Below are 21,733 nucleotides of genomic sequence, written 5' to 3' on the forward strand. Positions count from 1 at the left end.
TAAATGTATGTAGATACGTATATATAGTGTACACGTATATTTCTCTAGAGCGCAGTGGAAAGATACTTGATATACATAGATACTAGAAATTCATTATATAAATACTACAAAATTATGTAAAATTATTAGCGTTTACATGCATTTTAAAACTTACAATAAAACTAGGTAATTACTAAAGATCTCAATAGATTCATAATAAATGAAATGACACCCATAATATTATTGGTTACTCTACTCATAATATTGTTTATATGTGCATGTAAGAATTCCCAGTTTTAGCTCTCTTGAAGCGTCGGAGCAAATCTGAAGTATCAAAGGCCGGTGTTTCCCGAGGTCGTTTATTGCCTTTTTCCTTTGAAATCGCAGGTACGTCGTCACTATCCTCGTCATATGGAGGCTGGTTCATGATGGCATCCGATGAGAACACTGGTGAGGAATGGGCAACCTCATCGCTTGTAGAAATAACGACGCCATAGTTTTCTTTGTAATTCGTTGAGGACACTGGAGGCTCTTTCTTTTGATGAATATGAATGGTGGCTCCTCCTTGGAAAGTGAAGATTGTCTTGTCTTTATCACCTTCAAAATCAACTAATGGAGAGATTAGTTTAGTGAGATCGTAACTTTGAGTAGGGGGGATCAGAGTTTGAAATGCAATGTCCAAACTTGAGAAAGATTCCAAAAGAGTAGTAGAAACGGTGGGGTACACACTCTTGAGAATGCGCATATCGAGTTTTTGACAATCTTGAATTTCATTATTTTGATTAAGAAAATTCATGATTTTTCTTCTTTCTTCCTCAATCTCATCATCCATCTCATCCGATTCTTCAGACTCAGAGGTGAAATCATAATGATTATCCAGTTCAGGTACAGCTTCCGATGTGCTCGGTGGTGGCGTACTTCTGTCTTCTTCCTCCACGTTAACCACATCATCCATCCAGTTCAGTTCTTCATGATCGACAGCGGACTCAAAAAAATTATCTTCCTGATGCGACCATGGAACACTTTCTAGCTGTGAAGGTTTGTTTTTTAATAATGCCACGACTTCTATTGCGTCTTGATTCATTGTCTCTGCCTCCCCGCCCATCCCCTGTGGTTCTGTTTCTTCGTCATTTGATTCGGTTTTTAATGTTACCGTGTCGTCAACTTTGGATGGTTTGTTCCCCATTTGGAACTGAAAGTTATACTGAAAGTTACGAATGAAACTTACAAATCCATAAGCTGGATTGCAAACTTACCAAAGAGTCCGGCAATTTGAAATCAACAAAATATAGTATATATTTTAAAACTGCTCGAAATATTCAACTAATTAAACGTAACTAATAATTAGAATATTCCGTGAATGATGAGAATGCTATTATGAGGAGCAATGCCCGTTTTTCACTCACACGGCCAGACAGGCGATATAAACTTTCTCCAGTCTGCATTTGGGTCAATGACATTGCACTCAAATGTAAATATTAAATTAATGCTGCAGAAAAGTGCATTTTATACAACTTTTATTCATCCGAATAACACATTAAATATAAATATTTTAATTTACATATATCATGTAGAAAAGACATACTATGTGCACTTTAAATAAGTTAATGACGACGTATGTACGACATAAATAAAGTAGTAAATTAGGATAACATGTAATAAGATGCTAAATAGTTTCTTCCTAATTATACTTTCTCTAAAAGTCAGTTATTCCACAACAACATAACAAATCACAACGTTTTTGATAATGGTGAGTACATATTTAAGAAGAGTTTGAGTACGTAAATTATTTGAAAGAAGGGTGTAAAGGGGGAGGGGCTGCAATGTGAAATCAAAAAGTGTCTACTGTCAGTAGTAATCTAATAGCTGTGATGCGTATGTATTGTGCATCGGTTACAAGGGGGGCGACAAATTCCCTTGTCCTCTGTTGAATCGTTCCCAGGATGAGGCAGGTGGGGCTTGTTGCTGTGATTGGGCGGATGGCTGTTGTTGTTGTTGCGACTGATTTCCTGGCATGAAGGGAGGTCGCATTCTCATCCCACCATGGTTTTGCATCATATTAAAGTCGAGCCCAGGATTTTGTGGTTGGTTACCACCAGCCCCCTGAGCTTGGGGAAGGAAGGGAAAGCCGAGCATGAATAGACTGCTGGGGTCAATCGGTGGTTGTCCATTTGGCCACTGCTGCTGCATTAAGGCTGACACAGCCGCAAAGTTCTGAGCAAGTTGGGCTGCTGTAGCTGGGTTTGGTGGGGGTTGCTGTTGTTGGTGGGGATTATTAGACCCACCTTGGGCACGAGGATCTCTATTGAATGGATTATTAAAGTCGTTCATTTGCATATTCATTCCGGACATGCTAAATGTAGAAAAAGGCAAACGAAACGAATAAAAATTAGCAAATGATAAAAATAATACAAATGATAACTTTGAGTAAAGCAAATGTAAAATAATAATGCGAATAATTCACATAATCTGCACAATTGTTACCTGTTACTGTCGAATGGATTTGGCGTATCCAATAGTCCTCTTCCTCCTGCTCCCCCTGGTGGCTGATTTCCACTTTTCATTGTCCGTGGGTCAAAGACTGGAGTGACGTCGGGTATACTCAAGGGTTGGTTGACACTCTCGGAGGACTGATCGGTGGGAGATTCTGGTGCGGGGATAGAATTGCTTCGCTTTCGAGGTCCGAGACGTGGATCCATTAGGATGGCTTGGGGAGTAAGTGTTTGTCGAACGGAGCTGTAATCTGGCTTTTCCTTGGCTCCAACCACAACGTAGGCCCTATACACCATAGGCTCATGTGACGACAATGATGCGTTGATTTCCGTGGCTGGTAGAATATTCACTTTTTTGAATAGGCTGGAGCTCGTTCTTAGGTCAATATCTTTGAAATCTGTGGAAGAAGAAGCTGTGTTGGAGCGTAAATCAGTATCTCCAAAGAATGTTTTGAGGCTTTCAGGTTCCTTCGTATTAGATGATTGTTGTTGTTGCTGCTGTTGAGTCTGTTGACGGATTTGGTTGAGCACAGAACTGATTTGGTCATTTATTTCAGCCTTTCGTTCTTCTTTTTTCTTGGAATCCTCTTCCTCGTCATCAGAGTACCAATTCTCTTCCGGTTCTTCCGGTTCAGAACTCACTTGTGTTTGCTTCATAAATGAGACAAGAACAAAATTAAATTAAGGTTTGCTAACATTAATCTAAGCTACTATTCATATTTAGCTAAGATTAATATCAATAGCATTATCAAATTACTAATAGATATTTATGTACACTACTTAGATTACAGCGGGAACACTTACCACTTTGTTTTGATTCTTCTTCTGTTGCTGCTGAATTCGTTGAAACAGCTCTCTCTGCATCTTTGGCAAATTGTCTGGAATACTGCTCTCAGAAGGTTTGTTCTGAGAATGGTTGTCGTCATTTTGATGACTTGGGGAGGAAGTATCAATTGGTGGTGGAAACGATGGAATGTTGGGTGGAACAATACTGGAGCTTGGGATCTGCAGTTGAGCCAAGACACTTGCTAGGGCTGGATTATTGACCGCTGATGGCATTCCTTGTCCCTGTGATAACATTTGTGGTAAAAATGGTGGCAACATCGAGAGAAGTGGGGGTTGCATGTTTTGCATCTGAGGGGGAAACATTTGCGACTGAGTCGTTGGGACGGATGACATCAGTGGAGGTTGTCCTTGATTTGATCGTGAAGAGGGCTCTTCTCCTCCCATGGTATCCTTGTAATATCCAGAAATTCCAGCCTCGCTCATCAACTCTTGAAGTTTCTCCTGATCTCCTCGTGTCGGCTGTGACTGTTCCCATCGGGACTGACGCCTATCTCGATCCCCTCCTCTGTGATTGTCAGGAGGTCCACCGCCGCCGCCTCCCCTATCTCCTCCACCACGATGATCGTGACCTCCGCGCCTTCCACGGCTGTTATCGTGGTGACCTGGTCCGCCAAAATGACCCCTGTGGGTTTCCCTTGATCTATCGTGATGACGATCCTGGTGACCGTGCCGGTCAGGAGGAGGTCCATGCCGATCATGACCTTCTTGGCCGCCGTGACCATGAGGAGGTCCGCCATGCTGCATCATGTCTATACAATATGCATAAATGTGTAATTTAATCCACGCAATGAGTGAGTGTGCATCATAAAAAAGAAAACAGGCTAATTATTATTTATATGAGTTGTACCATTCTCATTGTTTTCCTCCTCGTCGTAAGGAAGTCCCTTTAGTTTTGCTTCCATTTTATTGATCAAATTAAGAGCACCGGTTCGGTTTAGCCGAGGAAAGTCTCCTAGAATCTCCTTTGGAGCAGTTTCGATGTGCTGCAATAAAAAAAGAAATTAGGAAATTAAATCTCTCTTTCCTTACTCTAGACATTTACCGACGAAATAAAAAGATAACAATACTCACTTTAAGCAAAACTTGTTTCGTAACATCACTCAAAGGATTATGACTGAATTTGCATTTATCTGCCTGTCGACATACCAACCCAGTGTGGAAGTACTTGCATGGGAAATCATTATGTAAATACAAGCATTTTTCTTTCTTGGCACAACATTCCATCATCCAGAATTTGCAGAGCTCCATTTTTCTGGGGGGGATGGCAGCATGAGAGAAATTGCATTGTTCGGCAGACTTTTGACATTTTCCCTGCATAAAATACGCGCAAATCACGTCAGACTTTGGTTCTCGTCTTTCTTGCCTTTTGCTGGTTGGCCTATCTGGGATCCTATTAGCCCTGGTTGGGGAATTGCTTCCTTCATGTCCACCCCGCCTGTACAGAGACAAATAAATATGCTTTAGTACAACATGTCTAAATAAAGTCAAGTATTTAATATTAAAATTGCAATTAAGTACATACCGATGGCGATGACCAGGACTTGCACCATCGTCACTTTCCCTCCTCCTTTTACCTCCACGTCGATCATCAATCTGATCCCAATTCTCTGTGTCCCCACTGCCACCAACAGGCCCAGCAGAAGGAGAAGCTCCCCGGACAAATAGAAATTCTTCACCTTCCTCTTCCTCTTCCGTCATTCGTCGTTTCTTCTTTTTTGTATTCACTTCCTTTTCCTTTGGTGGCTTCTCTTTGTCATCTTTGTGCGAACGCTTCTTCTCTTTTCTTCGTTTTTCTCTCTCCTCTCTCTCACGATTGTCCTTTTCTCTGACTTCTGCAAGAAGACGCTTCACGGGATCCAGTTCGTCCACATTTTCTTTTTCCTTTTCTCTCTTCTTTTTGTCCGAGGACTTGTCTTTGCTTTTGGAGGACGACTTTGAAGATTCTTTCTTGCTCGACCTCTGGGGAGGCACCACCACGGCTGCCACTTGTTTTACTTCATCAACCTCCATTTGCTCCTCCTCTTCTTCGTCCATGATTTCACCATCCTCAAGATCTTCCCCCTCCTCGATTTCCTCATCGTCGTCCGTTTTCTTAACAACCAACACTTTTTCAGCCTTCTTTTTAACCGTGAGAACAGGAGGGGAAGGTTGTGACTGAGATTCTTCAAGGGAAATAGGTGTACCAATCATGAGATTTGACACGTCCGGAGACTGAGAGCCTTTATTGTCGCCATTGCCATCATCATCGTCATCGTCATTATTTTCACTAATAATATCTTCTTGGGATAATATTGACTCTTCGTGTTTCTGAAAGTCTGAAGAAATGCTACTGTCTTCATTTAAGGGCTTTGGAGAAGGGCTTGCAATTTCTGCTGAGGATGGACGCACCACTTGCTCATCAGGTGAACTAGGACCATCTTGCGATTCGTCGGCAGCGGCTGGAGGAGATAAGGGGCCGTCTTGAAGGGGAGAGGCATGACTGGGTGGAGAGGAAGGATTATCTTGCGTAGTATCCACCGGGGGAGACGTGGGGCTGTCCTCTTCTGACTTTTCAAGTGGTGGGGAACTTGGACTTTCGTCATCTGCAATCTTCTCCAAAGGAAGAGGATCTATTTGCTCAGATTCCTTTTCGTCAGTTTCAGTTTTTTCAATCACAACTGGTGCAGGACAGATATCGCTATACATGTCCACATCCTCATTATTATCCTCATTATTCGCATCGGCGTCATCATGCATTACAGCCGAGTCTCCTTCGTCAATTGTCAAGTCTTCAGGTTCTGGAGAATTCACTACGCGGTTATCATCATCAATGTCGTTAGTGGGGGAGGAAGAACTAATTATGTCATTATTAACTTCGTTATCACTGGCGACGACAATCTTTTCCTCACTGTCACCATTCTTCATATTCATGGAGGTCACCTCACTGTCACGGTCGTCATTGTCATTAATCGAATTGGTAATATCATTACCACTGGGTGCGATAGACTTAGAGTTCATCATCTCTACATCGTCAGTAGATGTGGAAGTGCATTCATTTTCATTCTCGTGTTCCATCATTTTCAAACCATAAGCATCAAATTGATGGAAATTGTCGTAAGATGAAAAACGGGTGTCATTCAGCAACGGAGAATCGTCGTTTGGTCGATACTCCTCGGGACTCGGTCAATTCTGAAAAACAAATACAAAACTCCATTCTAATCATTGTTCCAATCTAATAATAATGCATGGTTTCATTTTGAAACGCCGGATCATTTCGAAATTTTTCATTCTTGACTAGTCTGACTTATCGTCACTATTCAACATTCAACTCTATATTTAGACAGGGGTTGCATGAAAACGTTTTTGTAGAAAACACTCCTAAAATTTCATTCCTAAAATTTTGCTGACATCAGGTGAAAGCCGAGAATGATTAATTCTACTTTTTCACGAGCAGCTTATTTTCTGCTAAATAGTTGCATCAATTTGATTGAAGCTGGGAACAAAGACCATCATTATTATTGTGCATAAACATTCGGCTGCCTGCGCATAAAAACTTTCCTCCTCCTACGTGTTTTTTATGCGATGACGCAAAAATCCCATCCCCCAACAAGGAAGCGCTCCTCATCTCCATCTGCCCCCTTCGAAAGAGTGGACGTAACAACCCTGACTGGCTGACTCACAAACAAAACAACCCATCATTTACTAACACACGAGATATTGTAATATAAATGCCTTGAAAAATCAAGAAATTGTAACACTTGAGAAAGTGGTAGAAAAAATTCTAATGAAAAAAATAATTTAGATCATAAATTCATCAGAAATCACTGAATTGGACTCATAAAACATGACTTGTTGCAGAAAGCACAATGATGATAACAAATAAGGCACATCACATAGTTATTTTACTAGGTGTTGTCACATCCTTTGCTTTGTCCATTACGTATACTAGGTTTTGCACTGTCTTAAAATTCAATTATTCGCATTATTCATCAAATGATTCCTCCGTGAAAAAAATCACTTTTAGCTCCATAAAAAATGGAGTTTGTATTTTGCTTGTTGGCTGGAGTGGAGTCTGCTGCTGTATAGTTGTTGATAGTGGAGTGAGCTCAATAATTCAAGTTAAATTCAAGGTTGTAAATTAATAATTGTGCAGAAAATTGATGGTGGAACTAGCTAACCAAATAAATAATGCAATGGTTCAACCATTCTGGTTGTAGTAACACCTCACTATATAATGTTTCCTACATATAGCTGTCCAGCGGTAAAAACTATTACTAATTGAACGTCATGTCATAAATTAGAAATTAATAAGTTATTAGTAAGTACCCGGATTGTTTCTAGCAAACCTAGCAAACCAGTTAACATACAAGATTGGTAGGAAAAATGATAAAATAGTTGTACTAAAAAACCGAGCTGGAGAAAGTTGTTACTCGCAGCACTGTTGTTGAATCAGCCAAAAAAGTGACTTGGTTGGCTGACTTACAACACAACCCAAGTTGCATGTTGCTTAAAAATAGATAAAACTCGTCGTAGCGTACGGCATACGGCCCTGTGACCTCTCTCTATCTCTCTCTTTGCCTGCATAATAACCAAATCTAACTATAGTGTTAACCAATGCGCAATGGTCTACAACTTCTACGTCAACAGCCCCAGCAGCAAATGCAAATTGTTAACTAAGCCTCCATACACTATCACATTTAACAAATGACTGCGTTGTAAAAGTACTTGAAAACTGGACAAAAACATGCAACATTCGCATTAAAGATACAAAAATATGAATGAATCGCACTCCCTACAAGGCTACACATAAGTCGGATGAAACCACACCCACTACTACCCTTCCCCCCCACCCAAGAAGGAAATAATATGAGGATGGGAATAGTAATAAATAAAAATAACGAATGAAGAGGAGGAGGAGGCTGAAATGGATGTCAACTAGTTGATAAAAACTTACATTTCTTGCAATATAAAACTCATACCAAGTCAGTCATTCACCAAAATGGTGGTACTTCTTTCGTAAATTTTCAGTTTGAAATTTTCGAAATTTAGGCAGCGTATTTGATTTGCTTATTAATTCAGAACCAAATACCAAAAGACAATGCATGTAGGGCGAGTAGTTAGCAGAGGAGGATGTCAATCAATCATTGGGAGACAACAACTTATCAATTTCGTATGTGGTTGATCAGTGGTGAAGACGAACTGTTCAGTGACTTGCTTCAAAATTTTAACATTTTTGATCGTTTCCGAAGAATTGTGAACATTTTTAGAAGCAGCTGCAGACTTTGATCACAACGAACTACGTACGACTGACTGGGACTGGACGACAGAGCAGGCAGAGAGCAAGGCAAAAATGGCGTCTCTCTGTTCCTTTCACCAACAGGACCATCCACCTACTTCGGGTGACCTCATTAACCTTCAAAGGGACCAAGGCTCACACTTTCATGCCCTTCTGTAGGCCAACGACCTGCGCTAACATTATGGGTTCAGCATAATACCAGCCATGGTGGGTGGATGCTCTCTTCTTATATTAGTCATCAGAATTCCTTCCTCCCCTCGATTGAATGGGAGCCGTAATATTATTAAGTAGCTTCAGCTACTTTATGTGAAGACTTTGTCTGTCTGTCTGTCTGTCTGTCTGTCTGTCTGTCTGTCTGTCCGTCTGTCTGTCAGCAGGATAACGGGAGAACGGATAAAGATAATCGAAATCGGTTTTCGCCATCATACATAATACCCCAGGGGGCGGATCCTATCAACTTTTGGGTGCAACCGGACCACACCCCCGGTCGCCAGGGGGTGTGGTCGGGGCAAAATGAGATTTTTAGTGCAATTGAATCTATGGATGAAATGGAGTGAAATTTTGAGTTCCCCCGTTGTGCCACACCCCCCGGGCGCCAGGGGGTGTGGTCGGGGCAAAATGAGATTTTTGAAAAAATTGAATGCATAGATGAAATACAGTAGAATAAAGTGCTCCCGAGTTGTGCCACACCCCCTCGTCACTAGGGGGTGTGGTCGGGACAAAATGAGATTTTTGAAAAAATTGAATGTATAGATGAAATACAGTAAAATCAAGTGTTCCCGCGATGTCGTGGGAGTGCTTGGAGTGAAGTAGTCTGAAGCTACTTCCGTATGCGCGTTTGCGACGGTTTATTTGGATGACGCTGGTTTTTTATGCATGTGAGACAACGGAATAATAATCATGAATTACTTTCCACGTCCCATGTTCTTCCTTTTTACATTAAAACTGCTTTTCGAGTATGCTGTATTATATTAATGGTACAGCTCAGAAAATAACTACTTAAACTGTTCATACTCATTAACTGAATAATGTGGGAGTAAATTGTCTTTTTTTCATAACTGAATGGTTTGATGTAGGCCATTACAAAATAGTATGATGTATATTAGCTATTTTTATTAGGTACTCATTATAATCGTGGATGTACACATTTCATTTCGTTTTTTAATTGAATATCGAATCACTGATCACTGCTAAATATAGGTTAAAAAGTTTGGTTTGGTTTGGTTTCAACAGTACTAATATAATACGAACCCACAACCTCTTTCACTTTATTTCTTGAATTAGTGAGGTCTGGTGAAGGAATACATACTTAAATAAAGCTTGTCACATTTAATACACCAATTTCCCAAAATCAAATATGATCTATGTAGATTTTTTTAATCTGATGAAATGAAATGAAGATAAATTGATGGATAATAGGTGACCAAGATAAGTACATACTTATTTCATAATCGCAAAAAATAGCAAAAAAGTAGACGCCAAGGGCACCCGGGATTCCCAAGCGGTCACCCATCCAAGTACTAACCGGGCCCGACGTTGCTTAACTTCAGTGATCGGACGAGAACTGGTGCATTCAACGTGGTATGGCCCTTGACAAACTCAAATGCAATCCATCCTCCATTTATGCTCTCTAAATGCACTCCTGGATTGGAGTGCAAATAGCCGGTTCGTACTTGGATGGATGACCGGCGGTCATTGACCGCTTCGGGTGCCATCGGCGTCTACTTTTTTAATAATGCAATTTGTTAGTAATTGTGCATATGTGCACTCATCATATTTATGGTTATAACGTATGCTGTGCAGTGATTACAAACCTAAAATGGGAATGCATAAAAGATTTATCGATAGACATCGGTGTGGGTCGTCTGAATGAATGCAATATCCCCATCCTAGCAACATTTTGGTCAACAAATGTACCTACACTTACAAATCGGGACAAACAGGAACCTTTCAGTTTCAGTTGCACTCCAGTAGCTTTATTATAACACTTTTGTTATTATTTTTGTTGACTGCTTAAAAAAAATATTTTTCTACTTTCACAAGTTATTTCTTTACGCTTTCTTTCTACTAGAAGGATTCTAGTAGTAAAAGTTTAAAATGAGTACACCAAATGATTCGACCTTTTGTTGGAAGCGTGTCACAGTACCAAAAGGTCTTCCTGGGATTTTGGAGATTTTGGCGAAAGAAACCATTCGAGAAAATCCTAGCAATACTGTCGAGTTTTTAAGCACACTTCTGGATGACTTAATTGGTAAGATATGTATAATAGACACTTGTATTATTAATACCTGTTTAAATAATTGTTTTGTCATCGCATCGCATTATATGACTATAAAATACATCCATTGCGATCAAATGTGGTCCAAATAAAAAGTTCCATGAAATGAATGTCTGGATGATTGAGCTAAATAATAAAGCGTCACAAATTATTATTATCTACGTTTTATTCAATGTTTTATTTTATACATAGATTTGACAGTATCATAAGTATTTATTATGTGTTTTGCATACACAATTGGAATTTTGGATGAATGCAGTTGGATAGTTTATCATGTCGTTCAGAAAAGTGCTTAAATTCTCTCAACTAGAGTTTATCGGTCTTTTTTCCGTTCCTACTTTTATTATATGCATTAATGTCTTCTTGATGTGGGTGAAGTTCACCCAAGCATCATAAGTAGCATAGTCAGTCAGTTGCTCCCTTTGTATATCTAGAGTATTAAATCTCGGTTAAAAATAGTTCACCACATATATGCATTATGCCATACATATTGCCATACATACTGTAACCACAATTGTAACCACTTCTTGAACCCGATTTCTAAATACAATACAACTGTCATTTGTTCGTTACACTTCAATTTGTTAATAGGATTTTAATTGAAATACTAATATGCGATGCTACACCTACTAAATAGCTGCAGCAATATTAATGATATGTGCTAAAAAAAATAAGAAACAACAGCCCCGCCCATCATGGTAGCCAAATTATCCACAGGATATTCCAGAACTACATAATATGCATGTGTATGTATATTACCAACGTCGCCTTCATTTCAAGCAACTACATAAATTCCGAATTGGTTGTGATTTTTGTGGTCTAGATTAGATAGTCTTAAAAATTTTGTATTTAAACTGTTAATTGCTAATTCAAGTCTTGGTAGAAGCATCGTGCCTCGTTTATTGTTAATTCCCCTATTTATTTATGGAGTCAGTTTAACTCAACAAAACGGAACGAACGGAAGAAAATGATTCCATGAATGTGCTTTGTACTAGTTTACATGCATAGTAGTAAATATTACGAGTCAAATCCTGAGGCTGTGGGTTTAGATTATAAAGAATGCATACAAATCACAGTCAGTCACTTTTAGTCGGTTCAGTTTAGTGACGTTTTTACTACATCTTTACTGTACCGAACCGAAGCTTCTTCTTTTTTGATAACTAAAGCATGCATTTGCATGCTGGGTTCTCTTCTCGGTGGGTATATAGCATTTCAAGACCTTTCATTTCAAATAAACAGAAATCAGTCTCGAACACTCGCATCTAGAGTTCGGAGCTTTACTTTGGCTGCTCCAGCTTCCTACTGGTCCACAAGCGTGCGTTACGTAAATGAACTTGGCATTTGCAACAAGAACGATAATGATCGAGTTTGTTTAAATTTGCATTTTCAAGTTTATTCAATTTACCTTAAAACCAAAGTCTGAGTCTGAGCAACATTTTGGCATAAATTATAAAGAAAGGGAATATTTGGTGCGTTGCAGCATCTTCACATCACAGAGTTTATTGTGAAGGAGAAAGATTTAAATTTAATTATTGATTAATTTCATTGTGCTTGTGAATGTGAAGCAGTTTTTTTTTAGTGAGAGTGGTTGATTCTTTATTAAGTGAATATATACGACCTGATTCTTCATTCCATACGATTTTATCTACCATCAAACTTTTAAAAGGTGATCATGGGCTGTCTTTTGAGTTTCTTACGGACTGGAACCTTTAATTTTAGATTTTTTGGTGCAGGTTTGTCAAGATTTTTTTTGCTTTTGTTCTGTTTTGTTGTTGGACTGATTTTACAAACCATACACATTGTGCAATAAGTTCTCTCATATAGCGTTAAATATTATTACTTTATTACAGCAAAGCGAGATTCCGAAAGTGGTGGAGAATCTGAGAAGAAAAAGCTTTTAGAACCCAAATCCGCATCCTGCACCGCGGTGGGGGATGAAGATCTTGCGGCCAGCAAAATCCAGGCTGGATTTAGAGGCTACAAGACGAGGAAATCTTTAAAGTCAAAGAAAACGAAAGGTTCGGAGTCATATTCCTTAAAAACAATTATGTTACAACTTTATTTTACAACGCTTATTTTGTTGGGAGTTCTTTGCATGCAGACTTTATTTCAGCTTTATGTATGTCCCTAGCCATAATTTACAGTTGATGATAGGCCAACTCTAATAATATTTAATTTCGCAATGTTTTAGGCTAGAATAATTTATTTTGTGTTATATCTCTTTTTGAAATTGGTTATGTATATTTTTTGCATATTTCTCTAAATAAATTTGGGCAAAATTTGACATGACACAAGTTGCAAAGTCTCAAATTTTACACAATTTATTTCATGGGTACTGTTATATTTTTGTACTGTAAAATAAATAACGCATTGTTCCTTTCATTAACTCGGGATTAAATTATAGGAGGCGACCTGTCACTCACTTCACTAACACCATTTCTTAATAATAATGATGATGGCCAGAACAATTCTGGCAACAACGAGACCGAAGAAGCCATGGAGCGGAAACGTTTGGAAAAAGCAGTTGATGAAGAAATTGCTGCAGAGATCAAAACACCTCTGGAAACGATCAGAGAGGAATCAATTGACGGAGGGAGTTATCGTGTAAAAACTCCTGAAGTCCATGTTCTGGGCAACACCACGCCCAACGTCGACCCTGTGCAAATGAGCGACGAGCCATTATATGAAATCAGCGAACAACCTGAAAAAATTAATCTGCAAGAAATTCATGAAAACTTATCAGAGGAATTTGGTAACGACGTTTCATTGGATGACGTAAAGACAGAGTCTCTCGAGATGGAGGAAGTGGAGCAGGATGATGCAGTCAACTTGACGACGAGAGAGGGGGAAGAGTCCGATACTGCTGACAGGGAGATGATGGAACAACATGTCAACCAAGTGTTGAATGCACAGCAGGAATTGGGCGAAGATGATCAAACATCGCTGGGAACTACGGATGTGAAAGGAGCGTCACTTGAGATTCACGAGAGTGAGGTGGAAACTATGATATTGGAGGAAGATTCTGTGGCACCCGGAGGAGAAGGTGACAATGATGAAGGAATGGACATTGGTGAAAATGAAATTATTGATACCAAGGTCGGAGAAGACGGGGAAGAACCTGTTGAGGAGAAAGCATTATTTGGGATGGAGACAGAAGAGGCGACAAATATTTCCGAGTCATCCGAAAAACTTGAAAAAACTGAACTTGAACAAGATGAGGACAAGATTGATGTTGTCGTTGATAAGGATGTGCCTGATTTCGAAACAAATATTACTCAAGTATCTCCTGAGCCAGAAGTTGCAGTTGATGCAAATACATCTTCCCAGGAAGTTGACAATAAGGAAATCGATAACTCAGACGAACTACAATTACCTGAACCTGAAGCATTGAATGAGAATGAGACAAGATCAGAAAATGATGAGAGCCCTTCAAAACCGCAAATCGACGAGCAAGTTAATGACGAGGATGATAGCACAGAAGAGGAAACTTTGGGTGTAAAACATGAAAAGACTTTGAGTGATGAAACTATTGAGGTTCGAGATGAGGCTGAAGTAGACCAAGAAAATGTCGAAAATGTTAACCCAACTGTCACCACTTCCCACATTCAAAATTCCAGAAATTCTGTGGATGTAGAATTACCCAGTTTATCATCTTTGCCTGAGAGACCACAATTTACTAGCAGCGACTCTGCCTCTACATTCGAAAATACTGTCCTTCCACATGAACTTTTAGAAAAGCGTACTACTATTTTTTTGTATTTTTCGTACAGTTTGAAATAACTCCTCTGATTGTCCTTTAAATCGTTGAAATATATCTTTACATAAAATCTGCATGAGGGTGAGGTTAATTATGAGATTAATTGCTTGAACTGTGCTGCAAATAGGTTTCCTCTGTAGCTAAATACTAATTGGTATTCAGCATAGGTAACTTTCTTTCTCGGGATTTTCATCCCAAACCCGACTTTCCCTACTAAAGAGTTGTTATTCCAACACTGTATATGCATTTATTACTCATTTACTTTTGCTAGGGATTCATAAGTAGTAATAATTATGAAACATGTGCAGACGAGGATAGCTCACAGGACGCTTCCAGTCTTAGCGAAACCCAAGCTACCGTGGTGGCACCGCAACCCAAGCCCCGAAAACCGATAGCATCAATTTCCACAGAGGATAACAAGTCATCCTTCGAGACCGAGACGGATGTGGAGAAGAATCTTCTCAAAGAGTCCAATGACGACCAAACCCCACCACCTGTTTTAAGGAGGAACAAGTCATCACCAAAAACTAGAGGAAGGGCTGTTTCCTCCAAGTACCGGTCTGGAATAGTGATGGATGAGGAGTAAGTTTTCTGCGTAGAACTTTTAATAATTTTAGGATTCAAATTGCATATGTACATATGCAGTTTAAGTATTAATCCTTACTTAATATTACATTGATTAATCGCATGTTCAGAGTTAGCATGGAAGAAATGGAGGCACAAATCGAGAACGACATGTTGTCTCAAGCAGCGACGAAAATCCAAGCCGGATTTCGAGGTTATATAACGAGGAAAACTATGGGGGTAAGTGGTCGAAAACTGGACGGTGGTGGTAAGAAAAAGGCAAAGCTGATGAGTGATCAAGAAGAGATCATCATTGCTGCTGCTGCTTCTGCGCCCATTTCCTCCGCTGCTGCTTCAGCTTCCGCTGATAACCTGGAGTACATCGCAGATCAAGGGAAAAAACCGAGTCTGTCCTTTTTGAGGTCGCGGTCGTACCCAGGTTCTCATGACCAGGAGGAGGAAGAATCCGGCGAAACAAATAATGGAGGAGGTGCAGCATCATCCACCGAGGTCATAGATTCTAGTGTGGAGCTTGAGTATGATCCCGCATATGTCAACAACGCAGCGATCAAAATCCAAGCCTCAGTGAGAGGTTACTTGGTTCGAAAGCAGAACAAGAATAGCAAGAGGCGTGGAAGTCGAAAAGTTCAGGAGCCAAAGCAAAAGGAAGTTCCTAGGGTCCAGTTTGACGTTGGAAACGAGCCTGAAAATGTGTTTGTTGAGGTAGGAGTCAGCCAAGACTTGCCAAATTATGGGGATCTTATCATCAATCCTGATGACAGAGATATTTTGCGAGATAGCGTGTCCCCAATCTCAGGTGAGCTGGTTGATCTTAGCTTCATGTTTTTTTTTTACCCAACTTACCTTACCGACACTTAAATATAATAAACATGAACGTGTTCAGATGTTGGATCAGATGTCGCAGCGACCAAGATTCAAGCCGCATTCCGAGGCTACAAGGAGCGTCAGAAAGTACGACAGACCAAGAAGGCAGTGGTGACAATTCAGGCAACCGTGCGTGGTTTCCTCACTCGTCGGCGACTTTTGAAGATGCGAAGGTAAATACATAATTCGAGTAATTTAAAAATACATTGCTGTCCCACTTGTTGTATTATCAGAAAAAGGCCTTGAAATCCTAAGCAAACTAATTAAAATTACATTTGCCAACTTATGACGAGGAGAGAACAACATGTAATTGTTCTACATATGATTTGTGAACTTAAAAAATATGCAGACGGAGCCTCCAAAGGAGAAGATCCTCTGCCAAATCCATGATGACACCAGAAGTGCAAAAGATAAAGAAGGCCAATGATGCAGCCACCAAAATCCAAGCCGTCTACCGAGGGTATGAATTATAATAACTCGAGGCTGAATTAACAGTAGTGATTTGCAGTGCTGGTTGTTTGTGGTTTGGTGGTATTCGTATTTTTGGTTTGGGGAAATTTTGCCTTTCAAACATTACCAAATTAACAGTTTTGCAATTCGAGAAGTTACATGAGAGCGAATAAACAGGTGGACTTAATTTTGTGACAATTTGAGCAACATCATTGAGCTTAAATGCAACAGATTGCTGCCAAGTTTTACTAACCAATTAGAATCCTTGCGTTAAACGATTTTCGGTGATAAATTACTGTCGGGTTCTAGTTTGACTCTTCCAAAATTTTATGTTCGCCTGCCTGTTGACTTTACGTAGATTTTTTAAAGTGCACCTTTCTATAGTATTATACAGATTATCCATACTGAGCAACTGGAACTGAATCTAACTCTGCTTCCTATTCAACGTGTTATAATTTTAGGTCCAACAACCAACCATTGTAATGCATAAACCATATGTGTTGTACTCTAAAGTTGACGTAATGGTTATGTAGCACTTTCTTGGCACCGTGACACAACGACCTGAATGGTATTCTATGGGCAAACTTTTTGGCAGGATCGACCGCTTCTCTCTTCTTTATTATCCAACAACCACGCACTCGCCAGCTTGCTTGGTTTCTGACCTTGCTTTTGCTTTGTGAGCTAAAGTTCTGAAAACAACCCAATGCCATTTACTTTAGGGCCCATTTTTCAATGCTGATTTTTAAACATCCGATTTTGGACTTTTTTCTACATCTCTGACGCAAATCAAAGTGCGCACTTGATTTGACACTTTACACATTTATTTTTATTTGTTATGTTTTTCAGTTACCAAGTACGTTCGAAGATCAGGAAGGGTGGAATTGAGGATGATGACTGAGCAGGTCATCGCATACATAACTTTTATGGATGGATGATGAGAAGATGCAGTGATAAAACAAAATGCGGATCGGGAGGGACCGTCTTCTAAATTTGACATGCCTATCGTCACACGTCGAAAAATAAGAATATGAGTCATTCTTGTGTCAATCAGTCCTTAGTTGCTTTTTACGACCACATCATCACTTGAGCATTTTGCACACTTTTATTAGGATTTAGCAGGCACGTTTTTTTTGTTTTCTTTACAGTACTAGCTAAAAGTTGCCACATATTTAAAGTCAGTTTTATTTTATGAGTACGTAACTATCTATCTTTGTACTGTTTATTCTGTATGATCGAATCTTTCGCTTTTAGTGGGTTTAAAACCAATATGTTAGTTTGTGAATGAATCAGAACTTTTGTCAGATTATGAAACGTCATAAAAGTCAAAAATAGAATAGAATTTTCATCTCACGTTCAATAACCGGTTAATGTATAACAAGTCAATAAAAAAGTTCCTATATATGCCTCAAATCTCGCCTAAATGTTGTTACAAATATTTCCATAAATATTTCACACGTGGCTTAAAAAGTAGACAAACAATATTCAGCTTCTAATTAAGTTACTAACAAGGTTGCAAAAATCTACCCAAAAAGCATGATAGGTAAATAAGCTCGTCATGTCACGAATTTAAATAAAATAAATTAATTTTGTAAATTTTAACTAGCATTTTCAAAAGTTCTTATGGGCTGACCCGGCTGACAACAAATTCAATGTCAATCCTGACTTTATTTTTGCACTATTGTGGACATTTGCCAAACTGTAGTACTTGCATTGATACATCACACATATGTCGACACTTTTCGCAATTTCAGAAGATAATCATGCCTCTTGTCTTTGTATCTATAATTTTGCGGGGTTATGTACATACTGTAGTTTTGACTGATGGGAGATGAAAATATACGATACGTAAACAATCAACAGCAAAATTTTGAGTTCAACTTGTTCGTTTCGAGTATATTACGTAATCACTTTCAGAAGTACCGCATGTGTACATGTAAGTTAATACATGTAATTATGCATGACGCTGAGAAAGTCGACGATACCGCAACATATCAAAAACCCACTTTACGTCAGCGTTACTCATATTTTTCTGGCCACTTGGTTTCGAAGCTCTCATAAACTATCCGTCGTTGCAAAATAAGCCAAACTATCCTAATAATAAACTATACATGAAGTGAGGAGCAAATAATTTGCAATGTGTACTCCAGAGTAAGATGCACAAATATGTATACGTACATGTATATTGTGTATCGATGAAGAAAATCCTGCGTGCAGTGCTAATTGGTAACTTTGGTTAAGAATGATAATTGGAGTTTTCTACTGCATATGCACACATTGTGGAATATCAAATAATAAATTTGCAAGTCAAGCACTATAGTTTGTTGAGAATTTATAAACAAGCATTTGTATTTAAGAGGAACCAGTTAAAACAACCAAAAACTGGTGGTGGAGCTGGTAAATGTTTCACTCCATCCCACCAGACTGCCTCCAAATAAATCGTTTCTTACACCACAGCAGAAGAGGAGGATAATGATAACAAAAGTGTTGTGGTAATTGAGAAGATGATGAGCACATGATTATGAAATGTGCAAAATCCAGCAGCCCCGTTTTGAGCCAGTCTGTTAAGAAGCTCGGAAGCCACGTCGCCCACTCCGCCCAGTTGACTCGCCAGTTCCTCCTCAAGCAGCTTAGCCTTGTCGGGATTCAATTGAAAATTCTGCGACAGAAATGTTGAAACAATTATTTACTATCTACGCAGTAACGAAATGCCTTCAGCACATGGACCAAGAAACTTTTGTCAATTAAATATTACAGTATTTTTCCCTTGAATAAAATGACACGAGAACTTACGTCGTCATTCCAGATGACTGGGAAAATTATGGGACTCAGATTTTTAAAATAATCGACGTGAGGTAATGGTTTAAGCCAGATGTTCCACTGAAATCTCTTGCGGTAATTAATAACAGCACCAGTAACCTAAAGTGCATATTGCATACATATGTAATTATGTATTTTGGAAGATGCAAAGCTCATAAATTAAGCAATAAACATAATGCCGATCCGAGAATCTTACTGGCTCAAAATCTATCTGTGTTTGATGCTGACCACTTTTAGGCTTCAGCCCATCCACTGCTTTCAGGTATTCTGGGTCCGCGTTAAGAAAGTTGGCATACGACATAACATATGGACCTACAGAAAGTCAATGCAATGGATTGCTTACAATATTTTGTACCGAAAGTCAAGATAAGATATAATTTTTCTCTATTTTTTCATTACCGCCGCGACATGGGGACACGTCAAGCACGCCCTTTTTTAAACAGTTGTCCACCCCTCTGCAAAAGCACATGTTGGGCGCAAAAACCTTGGGGTCTTCGAGTGTCTCCTCCGCAATATTGTACGTCATGCCCGCCACCACATTGTGAAACAGCATGTCTTTTGAGTAGCGGAAGCTTATGGAGCGACACAAGTCGAGGTCGAAAACTTGGAGGGCGGTTTTTGAAATCTGGTAGGGAGCAAATACGGAAGAATCTGATCCGTTGATTTGATTGCATCGATCACCTTTCCACCAGTTTAACTTGTTCAAACCATTCCACGACACGATTTGTCCTACTTTGTCCTGCTTTTTGAGCCCCGAGTCAACTACGAAGGGAAGCTCGTGTGCCCCATTTTTCTAATTTGTTATGTATTATTAGTTGCATATTATTAATTTAAATACATGTATTAAATATAACAAAAAACGAACTATACCAAGGTCAGAATACCATATCGTCCAGATGCAAACTCGTCCACTAAAAGTTGTCGACTTTCACTTGTGTCATTTCCAAATAGTTTCAAATGTTTCCGATATTTTGACACATCCATTCCACGAAATAGCAAATCTCCAACTCTGACCCCCTTCGAAATCAAAGATTCGCCTTGAGACGTCAAGTCGTTCACAGCATCGTTGGCCTGCATGGGATTCACTTCGGATGCAATGGTGCTGAATATCTATCAAAAGGGACATCTCGATTATTGTCCTCAAGGTTTTCAGAATTGTTTGCTCTTAAAAATCATACAATCAAAGGTAGATTCGGAATGTTGACCAAATCATCCTCACTCCCAGAGGATTTCGAAGGGTCAAAGGTGTACGTATAATTTCGCTCAAAATTTACAGTCAAATCCAGATTAATGGAAACATCAAACTTGAGACGTTTCTCGCTAAGTGAATAAAAAAATAAGAAATGGTTCAAACTAACTTTGGTCATTGAGGAGTATGAGACAAGATGAGTGTTTACTGATAAAAGTACGGTCCAATTTGTTGTAAGCTCGGCTTCGCCCCTTTTTCGACATCGTGAGGATTGGTAACATTGAAAATGTACACCTGATACGAATGAGTTCCCGGAACAACGTCCCAGACCTCCCACTTCCATCTGCTTTTTAGCTTCCGTTGTACAATTGGCTGTAAAATGACAGCAAACTTATACGTACCTTACATATCCAAAACTTATATTTCTAGGCAGACGTATTTAGATATATTTGCATACACTATTGACGACATTCTCCAAAAAGTTTATAGGAAACCCGTTGTCAGAAAGATAAGTAGTGGAGCCTTTTGCCTGCACTGTGTCAGATAAGCAAAGTAGTAAGGCGAGGATGAGAGCAAGACTCGAGAAGTTGTAAAAACGCTTCATTGTTACGATTTGATTTCAAATTAGGTAGAAAATTATCCGTAAGGTGTACCGAGATGAGTGGGAATAACTAAATGTATATGAAGGTAACTCATGTGAAATAACACTGCCGTTTCCAGACATGGTTCTTTAGAACCCCAAGTCAAATCTCAGTCGAATCTTTGTACAAAAATACAGCCATTAGCACTCAGCATAATTTACTAATTAGTTGAATAATAATGTTGTGAAACTTTTGCCTTCACTTATGTACAAACCCAAATTTTAAATGTTCAAGGTTACTCTAATGCTGTGATTTTCAAGTGCTTCTAATGTGCGCAAATCTTCGTGCTTCATATTAATTTAAATATTATTATTCTATGTAATTATCTCAAAGTATACAATTAGGTGTCTGTAACGTAAGAAGTGTTGTACAACATTAAAAGCATCTTAATTTAAATTATTGCAAATACATGTAACTGTAATAATACCTCTCATGACTCCTGCATTTTGAGCAAGGATTCTTTGCGACAATTAATTAAGTCAAATTATTTTGAAATATATGCACATACATTTCTAAATAATTTGCAGGTATGTATTTTCTGAAATTGAGGATCCATTTAT

General features: G+C 39.0%; 3 protein-coding genes and 1 non-coding gene across 10 annotated transcripts; 1 reads left to right on the plus strand and 3 right to left on the minus strand.

The window, feature by feature from the left end:
* Positions 1-1,479: 1,479 nt before the first annotated feature.
* LOC110851720 (zinc finger CCCH domain-containing protein 4) lies at positions 1,480-8,619 on the minus strand. 5 transcript variants are annotated; one of them, XM_022099608.2, is made up of 7 exons: positions 8,251-8,619; positions 4,840-6,485; positions 4,389-4,752; positions 4,165-4,300; positions 3,276-4,066; positions 2,464-3,122; positions 1,480-2,281 (listed from the first exon to the last, which is right to left on the minus strand). In XM_022099608.2, the coding sequence occupies exons 2-7, from the start codon at positions 6,372-6,374 to the stop codon at positions 1,873-1,875; spliced, it is 3,894 nt and encodes a 1,297-aa protein (XP_021955300.1). In that variant the 5' UTR covers positions 6,375-6,485; positions 8,251-8,619; the 3' UTR covers positions 1,480-1,872. The 5 variants fall into 5 exon arrangements, with proteins under 5 accessions (XP_021955300.1, XP_021955298.1, XP_021955297.1 ...); XM_022099606.2 differs by having other exon boundaries at positions 1,480-2,332; positions 8,386-8,618; XM_022099605.2 differs by having other exon boundaries at positions 1,480-2,332; positions 8,276-8,618.
* A 1,449-nt stretch (positions 8,620-10,068) lies between these two features.
* LOC118436340 lies at positions 10,069-10,187 on the minus strand. The gene has a single exon (XR_004835378.1). It is a non-coding gene; the product is annotated as a 5S ribosomal RNA (ribosomal RNA).
* A 1,767-nt stretch (positions 10,188-11,954) lies between these two features.
* LOC110852187 lies at positions 11,955-17,936 on the plus strand. 2 transcript variants are annotated; one of them, XM_035853615.1, is made up of 8 exons: positions 11,955-12,603; positions 12,721-12,888; positions 13,275-14,609; positions 14,936-15,209; positions 15,323-16,008; positions 16,096-16,249; positions 16,426-16,536; positions 17,373-17,936. In XM_035853615.1, the coding sequence occupies exons 1-8, from the start codon at positions 12,543-12,545 to the stop codon at positions 17,422-17,424; spliced, it is 2,841 nt and encodes a 946-aa protein (XP_035709508.1). In that variant the 5' UTR covers positions 11,955-12,542; the 3' UTR covers positions 17,425-17,936. The 2 variants fall into 2 exon arrangements, with proteins under 2 accessions (XP_035709508.1, XP_021955871.2); XM_022100179.2 differs by having other exon boundaries at positions 11,959-12,536.
* A 739-nt stretch (positions 17,937-18,675) lies between these two features.
* LOC110851972 (sensory neuron membrane protein 1) lies at positions 18,676-21,642 on the minus strand. Of its 2 annotated transcripts, XM_022099920.2 has the most exons (9): positions 21,601-21,642; positions 20,990-21,066; positions 20,741-20,904; positions 20,522-20,663; positions 20,214-20,453; positions 19,743-20,136; positions 19,540-19,655; positions 19,317-19,442; positions 18,676-19,182 (listed from the first exon to the last, which is right to left on the minus strand). In XM_022099920.2, exons 1-9 carry the CDS (start codon positions 21,605-21,607, stop codon positions 18,970-18,972), a joined length of 1,479 nt encoding a protein of 492 aa, XP_021955612.1. In that variant the 5' UTR covers positions 21,608-21,642; the 3' UTR covers positions 18,676-18,969. The 2 variants fall into 2 exon arrangements, with proteins under 2 accessions (XP_021955612.1, XP_021955611.1); XM_022099919.2 differs by lacking the exon at positions 21,601-21,642 and having other exon boundaries at positions 20,990-21,255.
* Between the last annotated feature and the right edge of the window lie 91 nt (positions 21,643-21,733).

Source organism: Folsomia candida, unplaced genomic scaffold, assembly GCF_002217175.1.
Source record: "Folsomia candida strain VU population unplaced genomic scaffold, ASM221717v1 Fcan01_Sc007, whole genome shotgun sequence".
Lineage (NCBI taxonomy): Eukaryota > Metazoa > Arthropoda > Collembola > Entomobryomorpha > Isotomidae > Folsomia > Folsomia candida.

Bases quoted from the DNA above. Each gene is read 5' to 3' on its own strand.
- LOC110851972 (XM_022099919.2), bottom strand. From the start codon at position 21,136: ATGAAGCGTTTTTACAACTTCTCGAGTCTTGCTCTCATCCTCGCCTTA. The intron at 20,137-20,213 runs GTATAGTTCGTT...ATAACAAATTAG, and splicing joins GATATGGTATTCTGACCTTG to AAAAATGGGGCACACGAGCT. The intron at 19,656-19,742 runs GTAATGAAAAAA...GACTTTCTGTAG, and splicing joins CGTGTCCCCATGTCGCGGCG to GTCCATATGTTATGTCGTAT.
- LOC110852187 (XM_035853615.1), top strand. From the start codon at position 12,543: ATGGGCTGTCTTTTGAGTTTCTTACGGACTGGAACCTTTAATTTTAGA. The intron at 12,604-12,720 runs GTTTGTCAAGAT...ACTTTATTACAG, and splicing joins TTTTAGATTTTTTGGTGCAG to CAAAGCGAGATTCCGAAAGT. The intron at 16,537-17,372 runs GTATGAATTATA...TATGTTTTTCAG, and splicing joins ATCCAAGCCGTCTACCGAGG to TTACCAAGTACGTTCGAAGA.
- LOC110851720 (XM_022099606.2), bottom strand. From the start codon at position 6,374: ATGATGGAACACGAGAATGAAAATGAATGCACTTCCACATCTACTGAC. The intron at 4,753-4,839 runs GTATGTACTTAA...GTCTCTGTACAG, and splicing joins AGTCCTGGTCATCGCCATCG to GCGGGGTGGACATGAAGGAA. The intron at 3,123-3,275 runs GTAAGTGTTCCC...TCATTTATGAAG, and splicing joins AGAAGAATCAAAACAAAGTG to CAAACACAAGTGAGTTCTGA.